Here is a 24141-nt window from a genome sequence, read left to right as displayed (position 1 = left end):
TATTTACCTTGGATAAGCTTTGTTGTTAAGGGTAAGTGCAAAGGAGAAGCCTTTTATATGTTGCTCTGGAGACCCTTAATGGATGCCTTATAACTGTACTGTTTGAGGGCCATTTTTTGGTTGCTGAGGTGACTGAGCTACTCAGAAATCTTATAGGGATATGGAGAGCCAATGGTGGCAATATTTGAGGGTTTTGATACATTTCTATTACGGTAGTTCTAAAGGGCCCCAATTGATATTCTGAATTACAAGCCACAACCCGTTCTCCACCCTGCTCAAACAGCACACAGTCAAAAGGCAAAATCAAGCCTTATGGGGTTTGCTTTTTTCTTATAATGTTGAACATGCACCTAGAGTTTTACCAGTAGAGGCATTCTATAAATAAAATAATATTAAAACAAAACTAATTATGTTATGGTTTTTTCCAAGGTCCCAAATTTTCTTTAACTCAAAATTAAATTTTCTTTAACTCAAAATTGTTTTTTCTACAACAACAAAGAAGAAGAAATGTTATGTAACAACCTTAATATATAAAAAAAGTTATATTCTAATGCAACATAGATATTGGAATCCAAGTATGATGAAAGTGCAATGACACAAAACCCTGCTGTTTATCAGCTTTACAGGCTGATTCTTGTGTAGGAGTTTGAATAAAACTTCCATTAAGATTCTAAAAAAACTAAATTGTGCTTTTGATAGAAGCTAATGTGTAATTTTGTTTAGACAACTATTGTACTAACTCATATGGCAACAATTTGTAGTTCCAAGGACTATGGTAGCAGACAAAGAACTGTAACTGCTCTTAGAGTTGCTAGCAGAATTAAAACAGAATTTTTATTTTTATTTCTCAAAATTGTTGTTTTCCAGTCCATTAACTCCATCTCTTTTATGGAATAATATCTCCAGTTGAGATTGGCTGCTTGACCCTCAGAAGTGAGCATTATTTTAAAAGGGGGGAGCATATTAATGCTCATAATTATAGATTTAAGTATTCTATCTACCTTCACCCTATTTATATGTTAAAAAAAAATCAAAACCAAAAACACAAACCCTATTTTTAAAATAGCCTCAGTGACTTTTTTGGCAGGGTAGAGAGTTACTTATCTGCTAAATGTTCAAAGCCCATTAAACAAATGGATAAAAAGGCCAGGTTTGTTTCCATTTCAAGTGGAAATGAGACACTGAGGTCCATTAAACAGTGAATTTTCCCAGAGCATCACAACTAGAGATACACTTGTGCCAAATAACATTGTGTGAATCTACTTTGAAAATAGCCCTCAACATTTCTCCATTCTTACTGTGTTGGATGGTCTACTGGTAGCATACTGGGCTGTATACACAATATGAATGAACACCAGTTTAAAACCTCTGCATCTTATTTATTTATGTATATCCAGTAGTTTCTGAATTCTATGCATCTTAAAAGTGTGTAAAAAAAGGTTTTTGTATGATAGAAAAATACTTACATACCCACAACAGCCATATAAAGGTTGAGAGGGAAAAGAAGGGAGACAAAAAAAATGAGAAGTATTTCACATATTCACACCTAACCTCTTACATATAGAAATATCACAGTTGTTGGCTAACAGCATCACTAAGAGCAGACAACCTTCCATTGCAAAAAAGAAGATACCTACTACTTAATCCTCATCACACGCCACTATAAGTAGCATTTATAGGCTACTTCAGTCCAAAAGAGGTAAAACTGATAAAATGCTTGAGTAGTTCTGACATTTCACTGATACAAATGAAAAACAAACATAATGTAGATGGTCCACCCTCACGGGCAGTCAAATTCCAGTTGACTCTGAAGAAGAAAACCATTCAGATGACAGACCACTCTCTCCATAGGCTGTATAACAATCCTCCCCAATTGATGAAGTGGATCCATCCTCACCATTATTTACAGATGATCTGTGGCCAATAAGGCAGGGGGAGAAATAAATGGAGTGCTGGTAGTAGATGTCTCATACTGAACCAGATCAACTGCAGCATACAATGTTTTATTCTGTTGGGGGGCAGTAGAAAAAGAAATATTCCTTCACTCTCCGTCCTAACATCCACAAAGTCTTTCACAGTGGAATTGTTTTGGGTGGGTGACAGCTCTTAGTGAATCTGTACTGTCTCCAATTGGTTACAGATTCAAGTTTTATGCTTAATGTTAGGTTTTCATGTTACTCGATGGAGAAAATACTCTCTTCTTTTTTGGACAGACCAGTGGTTTGAGTAGACAAGAGCTAGTTTTGTCTTTCTTGAATTTTGGGAACTCTTATTCATTGTGGTTTTGGAAACATGACTGCTCTGTAAGTTAGATCCTTGTTCTTCTGGCTGGAGAAGGTCAGGAGGGAAGTATTGGGTCCACTGTTGTGGAGGGAGTCAAAACCTCTATGTGGGAGTGTGCTGGCTGCACATTGTCCTTAAGGAAGCTATAATGTGATGCTTACTTTGTTTGCATTGTTTGACAATGATCTCACCAAGTATCATATCTGTATCATATTCCTCATTTGTTAAAGGTAATTGAGAAGGTTGCAGCTGGTAGTTTCTGGAATTCCCAGACTTCTTGTATCCAGTCAGTGGGGATTTTGACTTGGATTTGAGATAGAAGCAATCAGTTGTACTATCTTCTAGCAGTGAATGAATATAAAGTACCATATCCTCCATCTGAGGAGAGTGGGAGGATGGTACAGAGCCACTTCTCTACTCCTCCAATCTAAATGGCCCTGAGATCTGGCAACATGTGACACATGCTTCCCAATCTTGGCACTCTCTCTCCCTGTTCCAAGATGCCACCCCACACCACTTCTGTGCTGTTCCAAATGAGATCAGAAATGTTGCTTCACTTCAGTTTCTTAAAACTAATGGCAGTTCATTATGCATCCTGGCACTTTCTCCATGATATTCATGGCCACCCAATCAGAGTAATGTTAGACCAGAGGGCGGCAATGTACTATATAAATCGACAAGCAGGAGCAAGATCCAAGTGCTTATGTGCAGAATCACTAATACTGGAGAATTGTCCCCCCACATAATAATCTCCATGATTTACCTACCAGGCCTCTGTGATGTGGTGTCCGCTCCACACTGGCATGCAAGGGGTTAATAGAGCCCTACAGAAGCTATGCAAAAAGTAGCTAATAGAAGAGGGGCTGTGATAAGCAGCCAATCAGAGCCCAGCAGGCCCACATAAAAAGAGCCTCAGGGCAGAGCAGGGTCAGTAGCTGCCTGGAGCTTGAGGGGAGAGGGCTCTGTCTGGAGTAGGCTGCAACACTGTAGAATCATGGACAGCTCAGTACAGGCAGGGACCCTGGGGAGAAGAGAGAAGGTTACAGAGATGAAGGGTGCTGTGGCAGCGGGGAAGGCAGCAATAGTAGAGGCGCAGCAGGAAGCTGCAATCCACAGGGTCCCTGGACTGGGACCTGGAGTAGTGGGCAGGCACAGATTCCCCCCGACTCACCTATAGGGAAGTGGCAGGACAATTGACTGCAGTTGCTACTGGGGAAGTGGCTGGACTGTGGAGGAGCCAAACCTGCCCCAGAGGGAGGGACATGGACAGTGACACAGCTGGAAGGCTGAGCCATGAAGAGGATGCTGCTGTTCTGGAGCTGAGAGAGGAGCCGTAGGTGGGAGCAGTGACAGAGTGCCAGTGTGCAAACTGTAGATGGAGGGGCGTTGGCTTTGAGCTAATCCCTAGAGTATCAGGAGGAGGCACCAGTCTGGCAGAGAGAACTGTGCCCTGTGACAGTCTCCAAAACACTATGCCAGAGTTCCTAAACAGGAATAATCTAGCTGGACCATGAGTCAACTTGATTTTTCACAGCATCTGCCAAGCAATAGTGGTAACCCTGATCAATATGAAATGTCAGATCTTCTGCTCCCAGTGAGGATGCAGCTGCAGTTCTTTAGTAGACACCCTACTACTCCCCTGACCTGATCTTCTTCTTTATGGCTACCCTCTGACACCACTAATCCTCAGAACCTTACTCCAATTGAGGGAGGAGCTGGTGATGGCCATTTTAATAGCACCTTCATGGTTGAGACAAGAATGATAGTTGGATCTTGTTCATCTATCTGTGGCAATGCTTTAACGCCTCCCTCTCAGGTCAGATCTGACACAGAAGTTGGGTACCATGAACACCCCAACCTCGTATCTTTGAGCCTCAAGATTTGGCTCCTCGATGGCTCTTGAATTTAATGCTGTGCTGCTCAGCAGAAGTCCAGTCTTTTGTAATAATAGGAAGCCCTCTATGTGTAAAACTTGCCTGCAGAAGTGGATGGTCATTCAGTATCTCAAGTGTAGACTCTGTGTATTTCACTATTCCTCAATCACAGCATTTGCCATGGAATCCACCTCTTACTTCAAAATTGTGCTCTAGAATCTAAATTTTAATTAAAAAGTTTTTCTAACCTTCATGGATTTATAGAAAGCCTTGTAAACACACGGAAAGGGTAAATCTGTTCAGTTCCATCTGCCTGAATCTGCAGACAGCCTGAGAAAGTAACTCCTAGAGAGTAACCTATTATTATTATTTTATTTATTATTTCTACAGTCATAGTGCCTAGATACCCCAGTCATGGACCACGACCATTGTGCTAAGCGTTGTATAAGTACAGAACAAAAAGACAGTGCCTGCACCAAAGAGCTTATCTAAATATAATACAAGAGACAGCAGACAGATACAGGCAGACTGATGAGAGAGTACAATGAGTCAGGATTGGTCAGGATGGTAGTCTGTGGTTTCAACACAGGAGAAGCCCATTCATCTCTGTTTGTTCTTAACCTTAGAGATGACAATTTTCAATGTTTACATTAATTATTTCATTGTAGGTCATTTGAATTGTAACCTCCAGCTACAATGTGGTAGTCCCACAGTCCCAAACATTACAATCCTACAATTTCCCCAAGTACCCAGAGCAAGTACCAAGGACTTCAACTGCCCAAACCCCATCTGCCCAAACTTCCAGTTTTCTCTGACTATTTCTGTGATGCTATTCAGCACAAAAGTATGTGGCATATCAAAAACTGCATTTGTGTGGACAGCATAAATTGACTAGAATTTACTATAAAAATGTCACAAGGTCTCCTATACCAATTCACTATTCATATTTCATTAAACACCTCCATTTGAAAATGGAAATGAAGCTGCCACACAATTTCCAGTCAGCTGCACCAGAGTGCCTCACAAACCCCAGATACCTTGACTGAGAAATTAGATCCAGCTTTCTACAATGTGCTGGAGTCCTTGCTTATGTGCAATGAGTTAGTGGTCCCAGTCTAATTCTGAGGGAGTAGATCCACCAGCACATTTTCCTTTATTTGGGACCTTTGTTGGAACCCTCCACAGACAGACAAGGGTTGGAGAAGGCTGAGCTACCATTCACTTCTTAGATGGCATTTCTTTGAGTGAGAATTGGTGAATGTGGGTGGGGCTGTTTACACTGCTACCACTCAGGCTGTCCTGGCTCTATGGATAAATAAAGGTCTTTATTTTCCAGGACTGTCAATCCAGCACCTTTCATGTATACTAAATTCATTTACAAATGAAACTGTTTAAATGTAACTGTCATTTGGATCATGTGGAAAACATTATTGGAAATTGAATTTTACCTTTCTAAAATGAGCTGTCAGTCTGGCTACAGGAGCCTCACAGCTTTCTACTTGTAAATGGGATAATTTGGCTTCTGCCAGAATATTTTTAACTGGACTGATTTTGTGTCACATTAGACAAAGGGGAAAAACGTGGCAGGGAAAAATGTTTATAAATGCAAAGTATGGAGCTGTAATATTGTTACTGCAATTCTCTAATAAACATTTATATATACAATTAACAAAAATATATGTAATTTAAATTAAACTAAGATGGTCAATCTTTGTGAAGCATGCTTGGCAAAAGAATTACACTTAGAGCTAGATTCACAGTTACCAGGTACCAAAGTTCAACATTTAATTGGCATGATTTGGCATCACTTAAATTTTGTTGGATAAATTTCATGACTAGAGTATTGATATAGAAGGGTAAGGTTTGTTCAGGAAGGACAGGCAGGGAAAAGCAGGAGACAGGGGAAATACTATGGTAGGAGGAGGAGTCATTTCTAAAATAGACAACTGAAATGCCCAAAACACAAGATATGGTAATAATGGGGGACTTTAACTATCCAGTTATCTGTTCAAAAAGTAATCTGCAAAACACAAAATTACCAATAAGTTCTTGGAATGTACTGGGGACAACTTCTTGTTTCAGAAGGCGGAGAAAATAGCTATTTTAAACTTGATTCTGATTAACAGGGAGGAATTGGATGCAAATGTGAAGGTAGAAAAGAATTTGAGTGAAATTGACCATGAAATGATAGATTTCATGATTCTAAGGAGGAGGAGGAGTCAGAGCAGCAGAATAAGGATGATGGACTTAAAAAAAAAAGCACACTTTTACAAACTCAGAACTGGTAGGTTGATTCCTATGGGAAGGAAATCGTAGGGAAAAGAATTCCCGATAATTGGTGGTTTCTCATAAACACAGTATTAAAGAATTTCAACAACTCAGCCAGAAATTAGGGGTTTATTACAGGAGTGGGTGGATGAAGTTCTGTGGTCTGCAGTGTGCAGGAGGTCAGACTACATGATTATGATGGTCCTATCTGACCGAAAGTCTACGAGCCTAAAGACACAGAAGCAAACAAGTCCAGTGTGAAGGAAAGATAGGAAGAAGCGTTAGAGGCAATATGGCTGCATCAGGAGCTCTTTAATGACTTGGAAATAAAAAAGGAATTCTATGAAAAGTGGAAACATGGACAAATTCTTAAGGAGTACCACCAAAGAATGGCACAAGCATGTAAAGATAAAATGAGAATGGCTAAAGAACAAAATGAGTTACACCTAGGCAGGGATATAAAAGGCAATTGGAAGAGATCCTGTAAATACATTAGGAGCAAGGCAAAGGGAGTGAAGATACATTATCTAGTGAGGAAGGTGAGCTAATCATGGATGATATCAAGAAGGCTGAGGTGTTCAACACCTATTTTACTTCAGCCTTCACTAAAATGATTTCTGGTGACCAAGTGTTTAACACAATTAACATTAACAACAAGGAGGAAGAAAGACAAGCAAAATAGGGAAAGAACTGGTGAATAAATATTTAGACAAGTTAGATGTATTCACATTGTCAGGGCCTGATGAAATCCACTCTAGGGTATTTAAGGAACTACGAGAAGCAATTTCGGAACTGTTAGTGATGATCTGTCATGGAGCATGGGTGATGTCCCAGAGTACTGTTGATGAGCTAACGTGTTGAAGGGGAACAAAGAGGACCTAGGGAATTATAAACCAGTCAGCCTAACTTCGATATCTAGAAAGACAGTGGAACAAATTATCAAATGATCAATTTTTAAGCATGATTTGAAGGGTGATCAGTAATAGCCATCATGGATTTGTCAAATTTCATTCTTTGATAGGGCTATTGGTCTAGTGCAGGGATCGGCAACCTTTGGCACGCAGCCCATCAGGGAAATCCGCTGGAAGGCCTGGATGGTTTGTTTACCTGCAGTGTCCGCAGGTTCAGCCGATTGCAGCCCCCACTGGCCGCGGTTCACCGTTCCAGGCCAATAGGGGCTGCGGGAAGTGGCGTGGGCTGGCTGCCGCTTCCCGCAGCCCCCATTGGCCTAGAACGCTGAGAGAGACGCTGCAGGTAAACAAACCATCCCAGCCCACCAGCGGATTTCCCTGACGGGCTCCGTGCCAAAGGTTGCCAATCCCTGATCTAGTGGATAGAGAGAGAGAGCGGTCGATGTGATTTATTTTGAGTTTAGTAAGGCTTTTGACACAACCCCACATAAGCATGTCCAGGACAATTCGTTTTCAGCACTAAGGTTCATTTGGACTGAATAGTCAAATGAACATAGACAGTATCAAAGCTATACTTTTGCTCAAGTGAATGTTAACATTTGTTCACTGTTTCATGATTCACTCCTCCAGAATACAGAAAAATACTGAAAAACATACTGCACTGAGAAATATGCATGAGTTTCTTTTGAATTGAATTTGGCAGTAGCAACACCTGGACATATTTTTAAATATGTATTTTGTCTTTTGCATATGTTTTTTGTGACCCTAAACATGTTGACACATTTTTTAAATTTAGAAAATATGGGGACCTTGATTATCTACCGTCCTCTCCCATCTCCAAGATCCTCTTCCTTCATTTCGAAATCAGGTGCACTTCTTTGAAGTCTGGTGCAGTGCTCTGCCCTCATCCTGGGACACTTCCAGTTCCATATTTGCAACCCCTCCTATTACACTATTTTTTTTTTATTCTTGCTACCCACCTCTGGGATCCAACTTCCCTGCTTACAATCTTTAATCACGATGTAATGTGAATGTCCCATGTGTCATTTACAGTCAACTCCAAAGCCTCTGAATCAGACCTCTTACCAAATAAGACCTCTTATGTCCACGAGCTTTGTTCACCTGTATTTGAATTTTAAAGAGGCCTTTTCCAGAGTTTATAGTTTCTTATTGTTAAACTTTCACATATTTCTTTTTTTCACAATTCCAACTACTGCTGATTTTTTTTACTTTGCCATCCAGTGTAAGAATGTAATGAGAGAAACCCTCCCTAATTGCATAGACAGAGATCATGTTATTCTTGTGACCCAACTTGTAGTATGCAAGTTGATGACCCGGGATTGCAAGAACCTCCTCATCACTGTGTATTTTGTGTGGAAGCAGGGAAAGAAAGAGAGGGTTTAAGTTGCCATTTAAGTGTCAGAGACAGAGCAACTAATATCACGGGACCTGTAGAAGCAGGGCTCATGTCAGAAGTGGGTGGGAAGACAGCAGAGTAGAGTTAGCATGACCCAACCTTGAGATAGCGATGTTTGAGAACAGAAGTGAGAAAATACAGGAATGGGCAGGACATAACATAAACAAACTGCAGATATTTTTAATTAATGCATGCCATTAAAATGTATAAATGCTTGTGTGATATTGCTTGTACTTTGAAGAAACTGAGGCAGAGATGCTCTCTGTCAGCTGTGTTGTTCCCTTGCAATTGCATGTCTTGAATAAAGCTGTCTCTGATTTTGTTGCTTCTAACCGGAGAGTGGAGTTTCTTTCTTCCACATGTGAATTACATCATTAAACTAAGGCCTGGTCTACACTAGGGGGGGGTCGAAGTAAGGTACGCGACTTCAGCTACGCGAATAGCGTAGCTGAAGTCGAACTACCTTAGTTCGAACTTCTTACCTGTCCAGACGCCGCGGGATCGAAGTCCGCGGCTCCCCCGTCGACTTCACCACCGCCATTTGCGGTGGTGGAGTTCTGGAGTCGACGGGAGCGCATTCGGAGTTCGAACTATTGCGTCTAGATTAGACGCGATAGTTCGAACTCCGAGAAGTCGAACGCTACCCGTCGACCCGGCCGGTAAGTATAGATGTACCCTAAGATATTTATTAAATAGGGATCATATCATGGAATGAATCAATAGGAGTATCTGCCCATTGTGAAATACACCACTCACATTTCTATTCATAAAAGGCTTTCATCAGACTTATGTGATTTGTTTGTTAGTTTTTGGATTTCCTCTACAACATTTCATCCAACTTTCATCCCTTTCTTGTTCCTTGTCTCCTCCTCTGAAATTACTACTTGGAAAGCAAGAATTTTAAATATGCTGGGTTATTAAACTCACTAAAGATAAACCTGAATTAATATAATTAAAAATAAAACCTGAGCCATAAGGAATAAACAATTTAATTGTCAGCTTTGTTTTTTGTTTTTGTTTCAGTCTTGAATTCAAACTTTTGATGTTTCAAATCTATCAGGACATTGCCTGTATACCTTCACTTAATCCAGTAGAAGAGTGTATGACAATACCTTAAATTTAGATTAAAAGCTAAGTGTTACTTAATTATCTCTATAAGGTGATTTGATTTAGTGTCTGAGGCCATATTTCTCAAAGATGACCCAGGTCTTCATGCCATTGTCACCTTCATAGTGTATCATGGCAGTTTGCTATATATACCAGTACAGGATGCTCAGAATCTTCTACTAGTAAATCATTCATCTTTCTATGTTCTTAGTAATGTTAGAGTACTTATTACATCAATTCATCATCAGCTCCGTTCACTTCCTATTTGCTTCTAAAATCAACCCAAATGGTTTGTTAAATGTAATCTATAAAATCCTGTTTCATTTGGGTGGAAGATATTTGGGAGACTGCTTCTGTCCTTCTGTATTGTCACCAAACTTGAAAGCAAGAAGGGCACTTGAGATAATGCGATTTGTTTGAAAGCCCTCAACTTGGGAATTTATATCACTTCCTGGTCTGTTGGAACCTGGGTTTGTTGACCTTTGGGGGAAGACTAATAATGGATGTCAGTCTGGAATTTTGGTTTGGGGAAATATTTTGTTTGACCTTTGAATTAAGAAGGTTTTAGTTGCCTAAATTGAGTGCATATGCCAGAGATGTCAGTCATTTGGCATATTTTGGGACATATTCTACTCTCCACTCTCTCCCCTCCCCATATTCAGGTATAATAGCAGCAATTATTCCCTTTAAAATCAGTGGAACGACTCAGAAAGAATGGTTGGGAGATGGAGGAAGGGATTTTTTCTCTCCTACTATGAGCATAATTATATGAATAAAACAAAGTGGCAGATGCCAACTCTAGGTTCAGGATGTACTCTGAGTGGGTGTGTTGGTGGGGAGGGGTATAAATTCAGTATACCAAGAAACCAAAATTTGAACGAGTCCATGAATATCTTCTACAAATGTGTTTTAAGAATCAGCTTTGGAAACTATAACAATTTCAGACTGAACATCCCTTACCTTCATTTAGAACTGAGAAAAAATACATTAAAAATTCAGCATTACTGCACCAAATTGCTAAAGCTAATTACGCTGCTTAAGGTAAAGGGTATTGAATTATATTTAGACCGAGTAGCAGATTAAGCAAGAATAAATTTGATAACTGCTAAAGAACGCAGTTTTTCAGGATTATGTCTCATAGCTTTAATCTCTTTACCGCAGATGGAGGAAAAATAGATTTAGCTATTATGATGAGCGAGAGAGTGAGATTGGCACTTTGTTTATATTCATTTAGCACAAAATTCTGTTGAGTATTTAGCCTCTGGCAAAAACTACAAACTGTTTTGTTGTTGTTGTTATTAGCTTTCTATTTCAGTAGCAATGCAATTATTTTTAGTATGGTATTTACACAGATGCAGAGAGACAAATCCATATGTGGAGTGAGAGAGGCAGAGAATATGACAGAGCAGTGGGTGTATTGCATATTTACCTCCATGACTTTGATGAGAATGCAATACCTTGAGAGAGGATAATGAAGGAGTGTAAGGATTTCACATGAAGATAAAAAGTTGATTGTATTATCTACTATCATATAAGATTCTTGCTGTACCAACAAGTGGTATACAGGCATGTTGTGGGTCCAAGATTGTTTGCAGCATACATCATTGCAGAAGCTTGTTATGGTGGACAGGGGGCAGAACCAAGACTCCAATTACTTCTGTTTTGATTTTAAAGTGTGATTAGAATTTATTTGACCATTTGAGAAGTATATTTTGTTTTCACTCTTTCATAAATCAAAAAAGAGCTGAAGGATTTCTGTTCAAACTTTCCAAAAACATTTACCATCACCAGTCAGAGACCACACGTTTCAGTCTAACATTTTATGTCTTGAAAAATAGAAGTAAATGCAACAGCAATATGTAATGAATATTGTGGATAAAGCAAAGATATCATACATGGCTGGTGCCCATCATTATATCAGTGTTATATAAAAATAAAAGTGTGTGTGCGTTGTTATAAAAAAAAATCGATAAACTGTTTTTGTGAGTGTGAGATTTATAATTACTTGTGGCACTATAATGTAGCTATAGCGTGATTGAATTTTTTCCATACCTAGGATTTTGTTTTTTAGAAAGCAGTACAGTGAAGTTGATCAGAACCCAGTTGTATAACTTGGTAGCTCCAGAGCTAGAGTTTTATCGTTTGTTTTATTTTTCATTCCCATCTTTAAAAAAAAATAACAAAAGTGAAATGTTGCAAATTTTGAGCTTGCAGATTTAACCACAAGAAAATAAAAAAATACTATCTATATTTAATATTTTTTAAATTTACTGGTTGACTAAAATTAATATCTTAGTACAGTTTATGAATAATCTGATGGATATAGTTTTACTATTGGTACCTTCATTTTTGCATTTCCTGACTTTTGAGTTCAAATTTTAAACTGTAATGAGGCATTAACACATAACCAGATCCTGAGAGGTGCTGATTATCTATGACTTGTCCTGGCACCACCTTCTTTCTATACACACATTATATATATTATGTATAATATAATATATCTGTCTCCGTGAAGTAGATATATCTATATTACATAGTTGTATACAGTCAGAATATAATTTTTTCCTAACATTCCCTCATCTTGAATTTATTTTTCAGTAGCTTTGATTTAAAACACAAGTTTTTATTCTATTTTATTTTATTATGGTTTTTCCCCCATGTCGAGTACTGATACTAATGTCTTAACACTGCTGAAAAGATATGTGGATTAATAGGAAGACAATGCAATTTTGCCAAACTTATTCTGCATATTTTTATTCTTTTCCCAAACAAGCAAATTGTCAAAAATAGGCATTCTCTCTAATTTATGCACATAGCAGTTACAGCACATTGTGAGTGGAATTATTCTGTTTTCTACAAATATTAAGAAGTCTTGCTGGACTTATTCTTAGCAGTCACACACAATCCCCTTTTCATTTCCACGCATATTATGTGTCATTGGATCTGGCAGAACCATTGACATGAGGAGCAGCAAGCAAGCTTTCTGCTTTTGGTATTTCTACTGCCAGTCTGCTGTTTGTTGAAGTAACTTGGAAGCACTGATTACTGAGGTTGCCACAGATGAAGGAAAGGATTGAGCAATAGCAGGGTGGATTTGATTTAAATCAAATTCAAATTGATTTAAATCATGATTTAAATCACTAGTCAGGAAGACTCAATTTAATCACAGTTTTCTACATAAAAGTGCATTCTTGTTGGTTGTTATAACCTTAATTACATATTCTTCACAACTCAGAGATAGATGTAGGTTTCATTTTTAGAAGGTACACACTATACATTTTTAAACAGTGATTTATTTTGAAAACGTATCGGATTAGTTTTACAGCTATGTCAGAAAATGAATGATTGGTTATTTCATTTAACAAAGGGAATTGAAGCAGATATTTATGAAGTCATTGGGAGGTGAACTATCTCCAGTTCAATGGGTTAATCATTAATATTTGGAGGTTTTTCTTGCCATGCTGTCTTAGGAGGAGAACATCACCAGACAGATATTTAAATTTTTATTTAACTAAAACAACGTTAATTATTCTGGTGTTTTTTTCTTCAACAGCAAACATGTAATATTTTCACAAAACAAGCATATGTCCCTCGCTTCTCACATTTCTCTCCAGACTTCTTCTCCTTGTCCAGATCTATTCCACCCTCAACAATCTTGAACTTTTTGAAACTTTGCACTTTTAGAGAGAGGTAAGGGATTGACTCTTTGTACACAAATTTTCAGAGGGACAATTGAGTTGAGGTCTGTTATTTCTCACCTCTATATATTTATTTATTTATTTTAAAACATTTTTGCTGTTAACAAGCATGTTACTTCTGGACACACAAATCCACAGTTTGAGAACTGCAAAACTAAGCATCTCTGATGGAATCTTCTACACTGAGCACTGAGTCCCATTGGGTAGATAGATTATTTGGGTTAATCTTTCTATACAGAAGTCTGTGGAACCCCATAAAATTGGGTCCCTAATCCATGAACTATTGGAACTCATTTACAAAATTTTTCTTAAACATTGAATGAATATATTGTCTCATACGATAGAATTAGAATTTATAATCCTTATTCAATGATGAGCTATAATGTATCTTAATTAAAACTATCTTTAGATAGGTTTTTCCTCAAAAAACATTTATAAAAAAAATCTGATTAAAAAAAGAATTGATTTTTAACCACCCTGAGAAATAGTGTCTCATCCATTTGTAAAGCTCTCATTGCTACTAAGCAGCTTGACTGCGTTATCACACCTATTAGTTAAGATTTTTTCAGTTTTTTTCTGTTATGTACGATTACTGTTTTCTTTCTTTTGAAGTGTATTGGTTTCAACTCTGGGAATGGTGCTCCCAGGCATAGTTTATCTCTCACAGCCTGGGTTCAAGTTCAAGATAGTTTATTCTCCAATTTATTTATAAATAGTCTAGACTGAGACTATATGCTTCAGTTTTAATCACATATATCACAAAGGTTGTTTTTACTGCTCTTCAGAAAGACAGAACTAAGATGCACTATCATTGATTTCCATTCAGGTTTAGCAAACGTATAATAGGGTGCAACCTATTTATCATAACAAAGATGATGGAAGGAGCAAACAAAGAGATGGTTTCAGAACAATGTGGTGGTTGTTCAGAAGGATATTAAGGTCATTTCCTACTGTGGACATGAAACTAATGTAGTCTGTGCATTAGAGCACCTGAAAATATATGAGAAGTTTAAATTGCCAGATAAATATATAAATAAATCAGTAACTAGTAGATTCCCCCCCTCCAGGCTGCCTTGTTTTACTCAGTTTAGAAGAGGTGAATTTAGAGAGTGACAGTTTGTAACTAGCATAGCAATGAAGGAGATTTGTTTTGAGAAGTACACAAATTCATAGCTACTATCCTATTCACTGCTGAGACAGCCATCTGTGTTACTGCAGATATAAACCAGTAAGGGTAAGTCTATGCTGCCTCCCCCGCCAAAAAAAAAAAAAGGCCTGTGACAGTGAGTCTGAGATCCTCCCCTGTCACGGGGTCTCGGAGCCCAGGCTCCAGCCCAAGTGGGAATGTCTCCACTGCTATTTTCAGCCCTGTGAGCCTGATTCAGTTGACCCAAGCTTGGAGACTCACCGCCATGGTGGGGTTTTTTTTTTTGATTGTACAGATACCCTCAGTGATTTCTGTGCTAAAAGTAGGTTATTCTACAATGAATGTTCTACAAGGGCATTTGGTTGGTTGGTTCTGAATATTGTGGTGGTGTTCTGTTGTGAAATGAATGGTGGTTCAAAGCTAGGTTCCATGCACCCTTGGATCTTAGCCTTGTTCTTCAAGGGAGCCTCTGTATTGCCCTCTCCTGAGCAGGAGGCACTGACTGCAGCCCAATTCATTGCTGCCCTCTAACTGGAACCAAATCCACAACTCTTCATAGGGAAACTGGCAAAAAGCCTATTGTTGTTGTTGTTAATACATATTTCTATTATTATAGTGCCTAGAGAACACAGTTAAGATCAGGTTTCCCTTATGCTTTGTGCTGTAGAAATACCTCTTCTTCACATTACATTGTCTTGTGGGAAGTAGGCACTGCACTTGAAACACCAGTGCATTTGCGAGATTTTCCCCTTCTCTAGTGCTTCCTGTCCTTATGATTAGAGCTTTGTGCAGATACAAATTTTGTATCTGCATGTGAGCCACAAACATGGTCCATGAATATCTGCATCCACAGATGTAGCTATAATATTGATATCCGCAGATTTGCAGGGCTCTATATATGATGAGAGGAGACATGGAAGAGAGAGAGAGAAGGTGTGGGGAATGGCAGCTAGGAAGGTACAGGCAGGCTCCTCGGTATTCTACGATTCCACTGCTGTGGAATTCACTGTATTGCCACACAATTATGCTCCACAACCCCAGGTGTCATTTGTTTCCATCTCCGATCATTGCAGAGAGAACTTGCAAACAAAGTGTAAACCGGTGGAGTGTTGCTTTTGAAAACCTGAAAAGAACTGAAGCAGGGAGGGATAACTCAGAGAAGGGTAGGAGCTGGGGAAGGAAGAAAGCCTGAAGGAAAAATGAGAATTGTGATGGAAGAATATAATCTTTGGGGGCTGGACTGTGGGGAGGAGTCTTTCAAGCTCTACAAGGAAGCTGCAGTTGAGGAATAATGATGTTTGGCAGGACAGTGTTTTTGGAGGCCACAGTAAGAACCTTTACTCTGTGGGCCTGATAGTGTCAAAGATCTCAGGTATCTTAATTGATCTCTGTGCTGAATATGGTTGTGCATTTTCCATTGTGCTAGGCACTATACAAACACACACAAAAACATGATCCCTGCCCCCAAGGAGTTTACTATCAATAATGTGGTCAGCCAAATTCTGATTCCGTAATCTCTGTTACTTGTGCTACTGTAAAATCAGAAAGAATCCAGTTTGATTTTGAGATCCTGAGGTAAGCTTTGTTGTTAATCATCGAGTCTGAGATGGAAAGGACCTATTAGCTTATCCAAACCTTATATCTGTAAATGCAGGATTGTTTCCTAAAGTACATCTAGTGTTGTTTTTCCCCAGTCTTATTTAAATGCAATAGGTGAGAGGGCTTAATATTTATGATAGCTAGTAAACATTATTTTAAGATACTGTTTTTGTGACTATAATTTTAAATTAATTGTATTTCTTTGCTAATTTTAACTTTCACAGTTTAATATGCTTCTCATGTCATTTGTACCATGCACAATATAATTAGTGATTCATACCACCAGTTTTTTACACTGAACGGAATGGTGAGTTTGTGTTTTTTAAAGAATAAGCTTAATATGATCAGTTCATTTTAACACAACAGAAGCATCTTCCTCTAAACTATATGTATTTAAAACATTATTGTAATGTATTGTTTATTTTTAAAAGTCTGCTTGGATTCAAGACCCTTTTGACCTACATTAAAAATTTATTCTCATTTGTTGTAAGGTATTAATAATGTAACAAAATTTTCATTTGGCTTCTTTGCAACTCCACTTTCTTTCCAACGTACCACATACTGCAATATTAAATGCTCAGTGGAAGCTACAGTTACTAGAACAATTAATTTTTAGATTATTATTCAACAAAAAGGTACCCCTGGCTTTACATACTGTTCCATTAATGCTGATAACTAACAGATAATTTACTAAATCTGGAAAATCAAATCTTTGATACTCAAGGTAATATTAATAATGTTCAGTAACTAGAAACTGAATTATTCTTGAGACAGTGTTAAAGTCATGGAAACACGGTCTTCTATTTACAAATGCAATTTAGTCTCATGAGAAGGTAATCTTGTTAAAATATTGTCAAGTTAATTGAAATTGATTTGTGTTTACTAAACAGTGAATGATAATCAAACAATCAGGCTTAGAAGCTTTCGTGGTATGATTAAGTCTTTGATAGATTTCTGTTAATCTTGCACAGGATGTTTCATTTTGGAAAAATAAATGCACTAGAGGTTCTTCAGGGCTAGTAGCCCTTCTTTGTCTTTCTTTCCCCAAAATGGATAACACTGAACTATAGAGTATATTGCCTTCTTTTGTGCAATGTTATATTCTGGAATATCTGAGGCCTAGTCTACGCTTGGGGGGGGGGGGGTCCAACTAAGGTACGCAAGTTCAGCTACGCGAATAGCGTAGCTGAACTCGAACTACCTTAGTTCGAAGTACTCACCCATCCAGACGCCGCGGGATCGAAGTCCGCAGCTCCCCCGTCGACTCCGCCACCGCCGTTCGCGGTGGTGGAGTTCCGGAGTCGACGGGAGCGCGTTTGGAGTTCGATATATCGCGTCTAGATTAGACGCGATATATCGAACTCCGAGAAGTCGAACGCTAGCCGCCGACCCGGACGGTAAGTATAGACGTACCCTGAGAGCATCTAGAACTTTGGATTACTTTTTCATTTATTATAGCTGTCAATATACATTTGCTTCTAGCTGCTTAATTATTTCACAAATTTGCTGATCTCTACTATTTGTAACAATCTTAGCATCTACATAAATGAAATTCTAATAGCCTTTATAGAGGAAAGAAAAAATACAGTGAAGCAATTTAAAAGGCAGGATAAACAGAACACATAAGACACACACATTTTTGGGCTGATGCACTTAATTACATAAGAATTTCATGTCTAATCAGCAGTATTGGCTCCCTCAAGGCACATATTTTTCAATACATTAAAAAAATTCTCTAACAAAAACAGAACAAAATCCAATGCAATTGCACATTTGCTGGAATATTTCACATCTTTAGTTAACCTGCTCCCTCATGCCTTACAGTATTCATTAGCAGATTTCTGTGTTTATGACTGATATTATATGGTAATGGTTATGGGTTACTAACAGATGTAATCACTGAAATGAATTAGAATGAAAACTTGTTTTACAGAATGCCCCACTGGGGACCTACCCATCAAGCTCACCCTCTTATAACATAACAAAGCAAAAACATATCCACAACACTTGATTTTCTTTCAACAGAAAACTTTTCTTTACCGACTATGGGAATGTGGCCAAAATTGAGAGATGTGACATGGATGGGATGAATAGAACAAGGATAGTAGAATCTAAAATTGAGCAGCCAACTGCTCTGGCCGTAGATCTGGTCAATAAATATGTTTACTGGATAGACATATATCTGGGCTACATAGAAGTTGTTGACTATCAAGGAAGAAACAGGCATACAATAATTCAAGGCCGACAAGTAAGTATTTATTTGATGATTCAGCTAATATAATAAAAAAGTAATAATATTAAAAGAATGTGCATAGCATTAACAGATATTTGTTGTAAGATTCACTATTTGTGTTTGGTCCAAATGGGTCAGGTAATCAAGTACTCAGCTGCGTGTTTTTTATGTGCAGTTTATTTCACTTTACACTCTATGGGCCAGATCCTGTGCTGTGACTCTTAGGAAATGAACATAAGAGACAACGTAAGAAAGGAGGGGAACAGAGATGTAAGGATCTCGAGGGGGAAATGGAAGGACATTATAGAGTTAGAAGTAAGTCTAGGCAGGGGATAGCATTAATACCTTAGGAAGAAGAGATATAAGGGTGAGGAGATGCATCCTGATAACACCAAAGAAGGAAAAGATGATTAGTGAGATGTGCTCACCAGTCCAGGCCAGTCTGGATGAATATAGAGTGATCCAATTCCCACTGAAATCAGTCGGAGTATTTGCATTGATTTCAGTAGGAGTTGAATCCAAGCCCTTAAGCCATGGGACTGTGATAAATCTGCTGAGGAGTAATACATCAGCATACAGCAGTGTGATGTGTCTGTTGCTGCCCTTTTGGCTTCCGACTAGAGTGTCAGGAATGAAAGATTCTGTGGCAGTTGGGAGGACAGTTGGAAACCTGAAGGGACAGCGACAAAGGCAGCTGTTCCTAGTGGCTACTCACAGTGACAGAGCTGGGGCTTTTCCAGTTGCCCATTCTGTGTATGGCATGTGTGGCTGGGTCTATCTCAGTTGTAGATTGACAAGTCTCATGTACATAGAGTAGTTAAAAACATGTGACTTCAGAATGAGCACATTACATGTCCATCTGTGATATCAATTTGTCTCCAACAAAGGGAAATTGGCATGAAGCAAAGACTTGATACTGACCCCAGCTCAACCAAGAGACAACAGGATATTTTAACTTTTTGATTTTTTAAAATATGAATACAGGAGCAAAGAGATGCCCTGGTGGGCAGGCTGAGAGGAAGATATCAGGCTTTTCAATTTCTGTAATAGACTGCATTGGCCATGGCCTTTGGCCAATTGTGCTGGAAAGGAGGTTCCTGTAAATTTGAATCCTTTCAGCATCTGGTGCTGCTGGCACATTCTGTCACTATGTAGTTAGATTAGAAGGTGGGTCCATCTTTAGCAGTAACTGGCTCACAATTTTTGCAGCTTACTATCACAGATTCAGTCTGTTAAAGTGCCTTAGCAAAGATTACAATTTGGCCTGTTTTATTTTTCCTCTTGTACAGGGAGCTTAGATGCTGAAGAACAATTCCTAAAACAGATCAGAGGAACTGCTTTAGTTAACAATCTAGCTAGATAAGAATGGAGAGAATAGAAGATGCGTCCTTGAATGCTGGTTGTTTGAGGGAGTGAGAAGTAGCAAAAAGTTAACCTTTCCAATTGGCTATTAGGGCAGTCTGTTAAATCACATACAGAAGGAGCAACCTATCAATCATCTCAGTCCACTCTGGTGATTTCAATGGATTTCATTGGAGTTGTCAGTTTATCCCAGGGCTGAATTTCATCCAGTTACTGGGTAGCTGGACATTACTGGAAAATTAGGGGCTAGAAATTATTATCAGGAGAGGAGGTTATATAATCAAATAAACAGAGAGAAATTTTAGCCGAATGAACCTATAGATATTTAAACACTGGGATATGGAATTCTATTTTTTGCTCTTATAAAAAAGTCTGCTCATCTCATAAAAATGATAAAAATGGATTCCTTTAAATCTATATAATTCAAGTATATTAACTGGTATTCTTTGTAGATATTAAAGTCTTGATCCTGAAAACAAGATTTGGCTTATTGCTTGCTGGTATAATCATGTATAATCTTTTTGGCTTCCATCTCTTTGGCTTCATTGGTAATAAGCTATATGTCTTTTCATGTTTGCAAGATACTTGGGGAATTGCATATATGGTTAAAAACCATCACAATAATGCATAAAACAGATAAAAATAATTAAAACATCATAAAATACATCATAAAAATATAGTTGCACAACTCCAATTAAGTCAGTATAGTACCTCACAATGGGATGCAAATGAATAATAAAACGTTAAGAAATGGGCAATGGCGACGGAATTATTATGCAGGAGGGAATCTTTCTCTTAAGCACAGGGCTCTATTCCTTCAATATTAAAATATTTACAAATATAATACAATATTTTCCTGGTAAAACATTGGCATTGTAATAACTTACTGCAAAGTGATGCAGATGCATCATTATTTTCAGTGTTTTCTTCTCCACATCCCCATAACTATGATTGGACTAAATCCTATTGAGTCTTAATCAGGCAAAACTTTTATTGATTACAATTTAGAATTTTGATTGAGTAAGGTCTGAGTATGGATGCCAAGATCTGGTCCAGTAGAAGTAATTTTCAGAAACGGGTGGGATTTTAGTTGTACAAAATGAGAATTTTTAGAAAGGTGTCTGTGTATCCAGCATAACATTTCGCTGAGTGGCTACATCACAGTGAATAATTCCTTGATTAACAGAATCAAATATTCATCTTTTGGAATATCTACCATCAGATTGGAATTTCCTTGATTTTTTTTTCAAAATAATTATTTTACTTATTTTTTTAGTTCTTTCAGTTGGTCACAAACAGTCTCTGGAGTATTGGGTGTTTGATATTCAAGTTGTTAACTAACTTTGTGTCCCTGTTTCTTGATTGAATGAATGCACTTCCACACATGCATAGATACACACATCAAGCCTGAATACTATGAATATGATATTGGAATTTATTTTTAGGAAGTGTTTATTCCAGTAAAACACAGCCACCCAAAAATTCACAGAAAGTCAACACAAAAAGGAGTGCTAGGATGATGTAACGGGCATTCATCTGTGGAGTGCCTTTGAGCAACTGGATGGGGTACTACGCTCCTTTCCTCCACCTTTGTTCCCCCTACAGATTGTCGGCTGACCTTGATCAGTCTTCAATGGCTTGGCCCTCTGGCCAAGTCACAAAGTCCAAATGAACCCCTTTCTGGGTATTAAAGAGTTTGGTAATTAAACAGTCTATTTGCCCCCACAAGGGTCTTCAGCCCCAGCTCTGGGTCCTTTAAATTCATCCCTATATTCTGACTCCCAAATAAGGCTTTTCCCCTTCTTGGGGTTTATGCCACTTTACTTGTGGCTGGTAGGGGAACCCAGGCCCACCACCCACTACTTGTAGTTCAGACCCAGGGACCCCATACACAGCAACTACATACTGTTCACTCCAATCCATCACTGCTATTTCCCTGGGGCTCTTCCTACCTTCTCAGGTTATGTTCCCAGGTTGGGGGGGGAGCACCCTTCTTCATTCCTCTGGCCCTAGCCAAAAACTGATCTGCAAAGGTAGTGGGCCTTCCAGTAGGAGCCACAAAGGCCTGGTACACCCCAGGGAACTCATTTAAAAAAATAAGAAAATATTTATTGAAAACATTTTACAGCATTCACTCAACTCTAATTATAACATTCAAATAAGAAAGTGAGTCACCTTACGTATTGTGCATGCATGATTCTTCCATTTTGTATGTCAATAATAGCCTTTTACTACTCTTTACTGAATGCTGTTGCTATTATTATTATTTATTTATTTATTCACGTAAAACATTTCCTGCACTGAAGAGTTTACAATCTAGAAGACAGACACAGCTAAGACGAAAAAAAAAATTCTGAGACTTATAGAAGTGTGTTTAGAATGGTGTGTGTATGTATATATAAATTCAATATAATATATATAATATTGATTTTTTTCTGTCTTTACATAAATTTAATTGTAAAACAAGAATTTTAATCAAAATATTATATTGCTCCATGAAAAGAAAGCAGAAATCACTTGATGGTTAGGCTTCACTGAGATTTTAAAAATATGTATTGACTTTTTTTCAAAAACTTGTTCCGTTATACAGTTCAGTCTCTATATATTACATTATATTATTATAATTATTGTTTATTATTTATTTCTATTATTATTTTCTAAAGTCATGCTAAAATAGCCATGTTTTTTCTTTTTTTCAGGTTAGGCATCTTTATAGTTTAACAGTATTTGAAAACTATCTATATGCAACTAATTCAGATAACTTCAGCATCTTACAAATAAACAGATACAATCACACAGATGTTCAGTCACTGATTAGACTTGAAAATGCAAGAGAGATCCATGTCTATCAGAAAAGAATGCAACCATCAGGTATGCTCAGAATTCTCTTTGTGGTACACTCTTCTCTGGAGCCAATTCTGGTGTAACTTCGCTGAAATCTTTGTAGTTATGCTGGGGGCTAATCTGCCCTTTGTTCTAACAGGCATATTGATAGGTATGATTTTTATGTAGAAAACCCCTATGACAAGTAATGAAGTTACTTATGTAACTCTTCTGTGCATCTGCTAGGAAAATAGATATGAGTAGAGCAGATCAAAAACGTTCCTGTGGAACAGTTTCCCATTGGAAAATACGGATTGGTCAGACTCAAAAGATTCCACTGGAATGAGCTGATTCTGTTAAAACTTTCAACAGAAAGCAGGCAGCCTGCAAGCTTGCCTGACTATTCAGTTTCCTGCCAACTTGCAAGCCAGCCCACTCACTTCTCTGGGCTCCCAAGCCTCCAGCTTCCATGGCAGTGAGCCTGGTGAGCTTCCTGAGAACTGAGGTTCCCGGTGATCCCCAGTAGCCTGCCTGATGGGCTGCCATAAGCTGGGTTCCCTGGGCTCCAAGGCTCAGTGAGTGGCTAGCTTCTTGCCTTGCAGGATCCCAGGTTGCCTGCCTGGTGGCTGGCCAGGGAGCCAGGGTCCCCAGGCTTACAGACTTCCCAGCTGGTGGGATATCTGAATCCCTGGCTGGCTGCCTGGTGGAGTTCTGAAGGCTGGAGTTCTCTGGAATCCTAGACTGCCCAGAATCCCTGGTTGGTCAGCTCCTCAAGCTTCCAAGCTTTCCAGGCTGCCTGGCTCCACAGGTGTCCACCTGATGGGCAGCCCAGGACTCCAGGCAGCCTGGACACCTGTTAGGAGGGCAGTCAGCAAGCCAAAAAAAAGTTTCAATTATCCTAAAATGGAATATTTCTCACCTTTCCCTCACGCATTTTTTTTGAGTTTTCTTGTTTTTGTTCTGATTCAAAATGAAAACATTCAAAATCTCAAACTTTTGTGTGGATGGGAAAATCCCATTCCTGCACAGTTGCAATTGTGGGCCTGATCCTGCAGACCTTGCACACACAAAATACCGACCGATTTTTGTGGAAATTTTGGACGTGCAGACAATGAAGGGTAAGGCTCTAATTTTGTAAAATGATGGTTTCCCAAGGAGAGCTATTTGATATCATTCACAAAAACAGATATTAATGCTTTGGCTACTCTAACATGAGAACTGGCACACCAGCTTTACAAACAATGTGAACTTTATTATATAATTGAACTGTTATGTTACAAAGGATTCTGAAGCTGCATCAAACTCTCGCTTGATATAGATTGGATCAACTGATTCTCAACCCATAGTTGAGAACATTGATCTGCAGATGCCATCCACAAAGAGCATTGCAAAGAATCATACTGCTGTAGGCTGACCTCT

General features: G+C 38.5%; 1 protein-coding gene across 1 annotated transcript in view; it reads left to right on the top strand.

Annotated features, from left to right (window-relative positions):
- LRP1B (LDL receptor related protein 1B) overlaps window positions 1-24141 on the top strand; it is a 1288869-nt gene that overhangs the window by 707319 nt on the left and 557409 nt on the right. The window contains exons 10-11 of the mRNA XM_045032831.1: window positions 18330-18552; window positions 22599-22770. Coding sequence (XP_044888766.1) covers window positions 18330-18552; window positions 22599-22770 — 395 coding nt within the window. The remainder of the gene's footprint in view (window positions 1-18329; window positions 18553-22598; window positions 22771-24141) is intronic.

The sequence above is a fragment of the Mauremys mutica genome, chromosome 10 (assembly GCF_020497125.1).
Source record: "Mauremys mutica isolate MM-2020 ecotype Southern chromosome 10, ASM2049712v1, whole genome shotgun sequence".
In the NCBI taxonomy this organism is placed as follows: Eukaryota; Metazoa; Chordata; order Testudines; family Geoemydidae; genus Mauremys; species Mauremys mutica.
The sequence above is the reverse complement of the archived record's forward strand: the minus strand, read 5'-3'. Positions and strand labels throughout refer to the sequence as shown.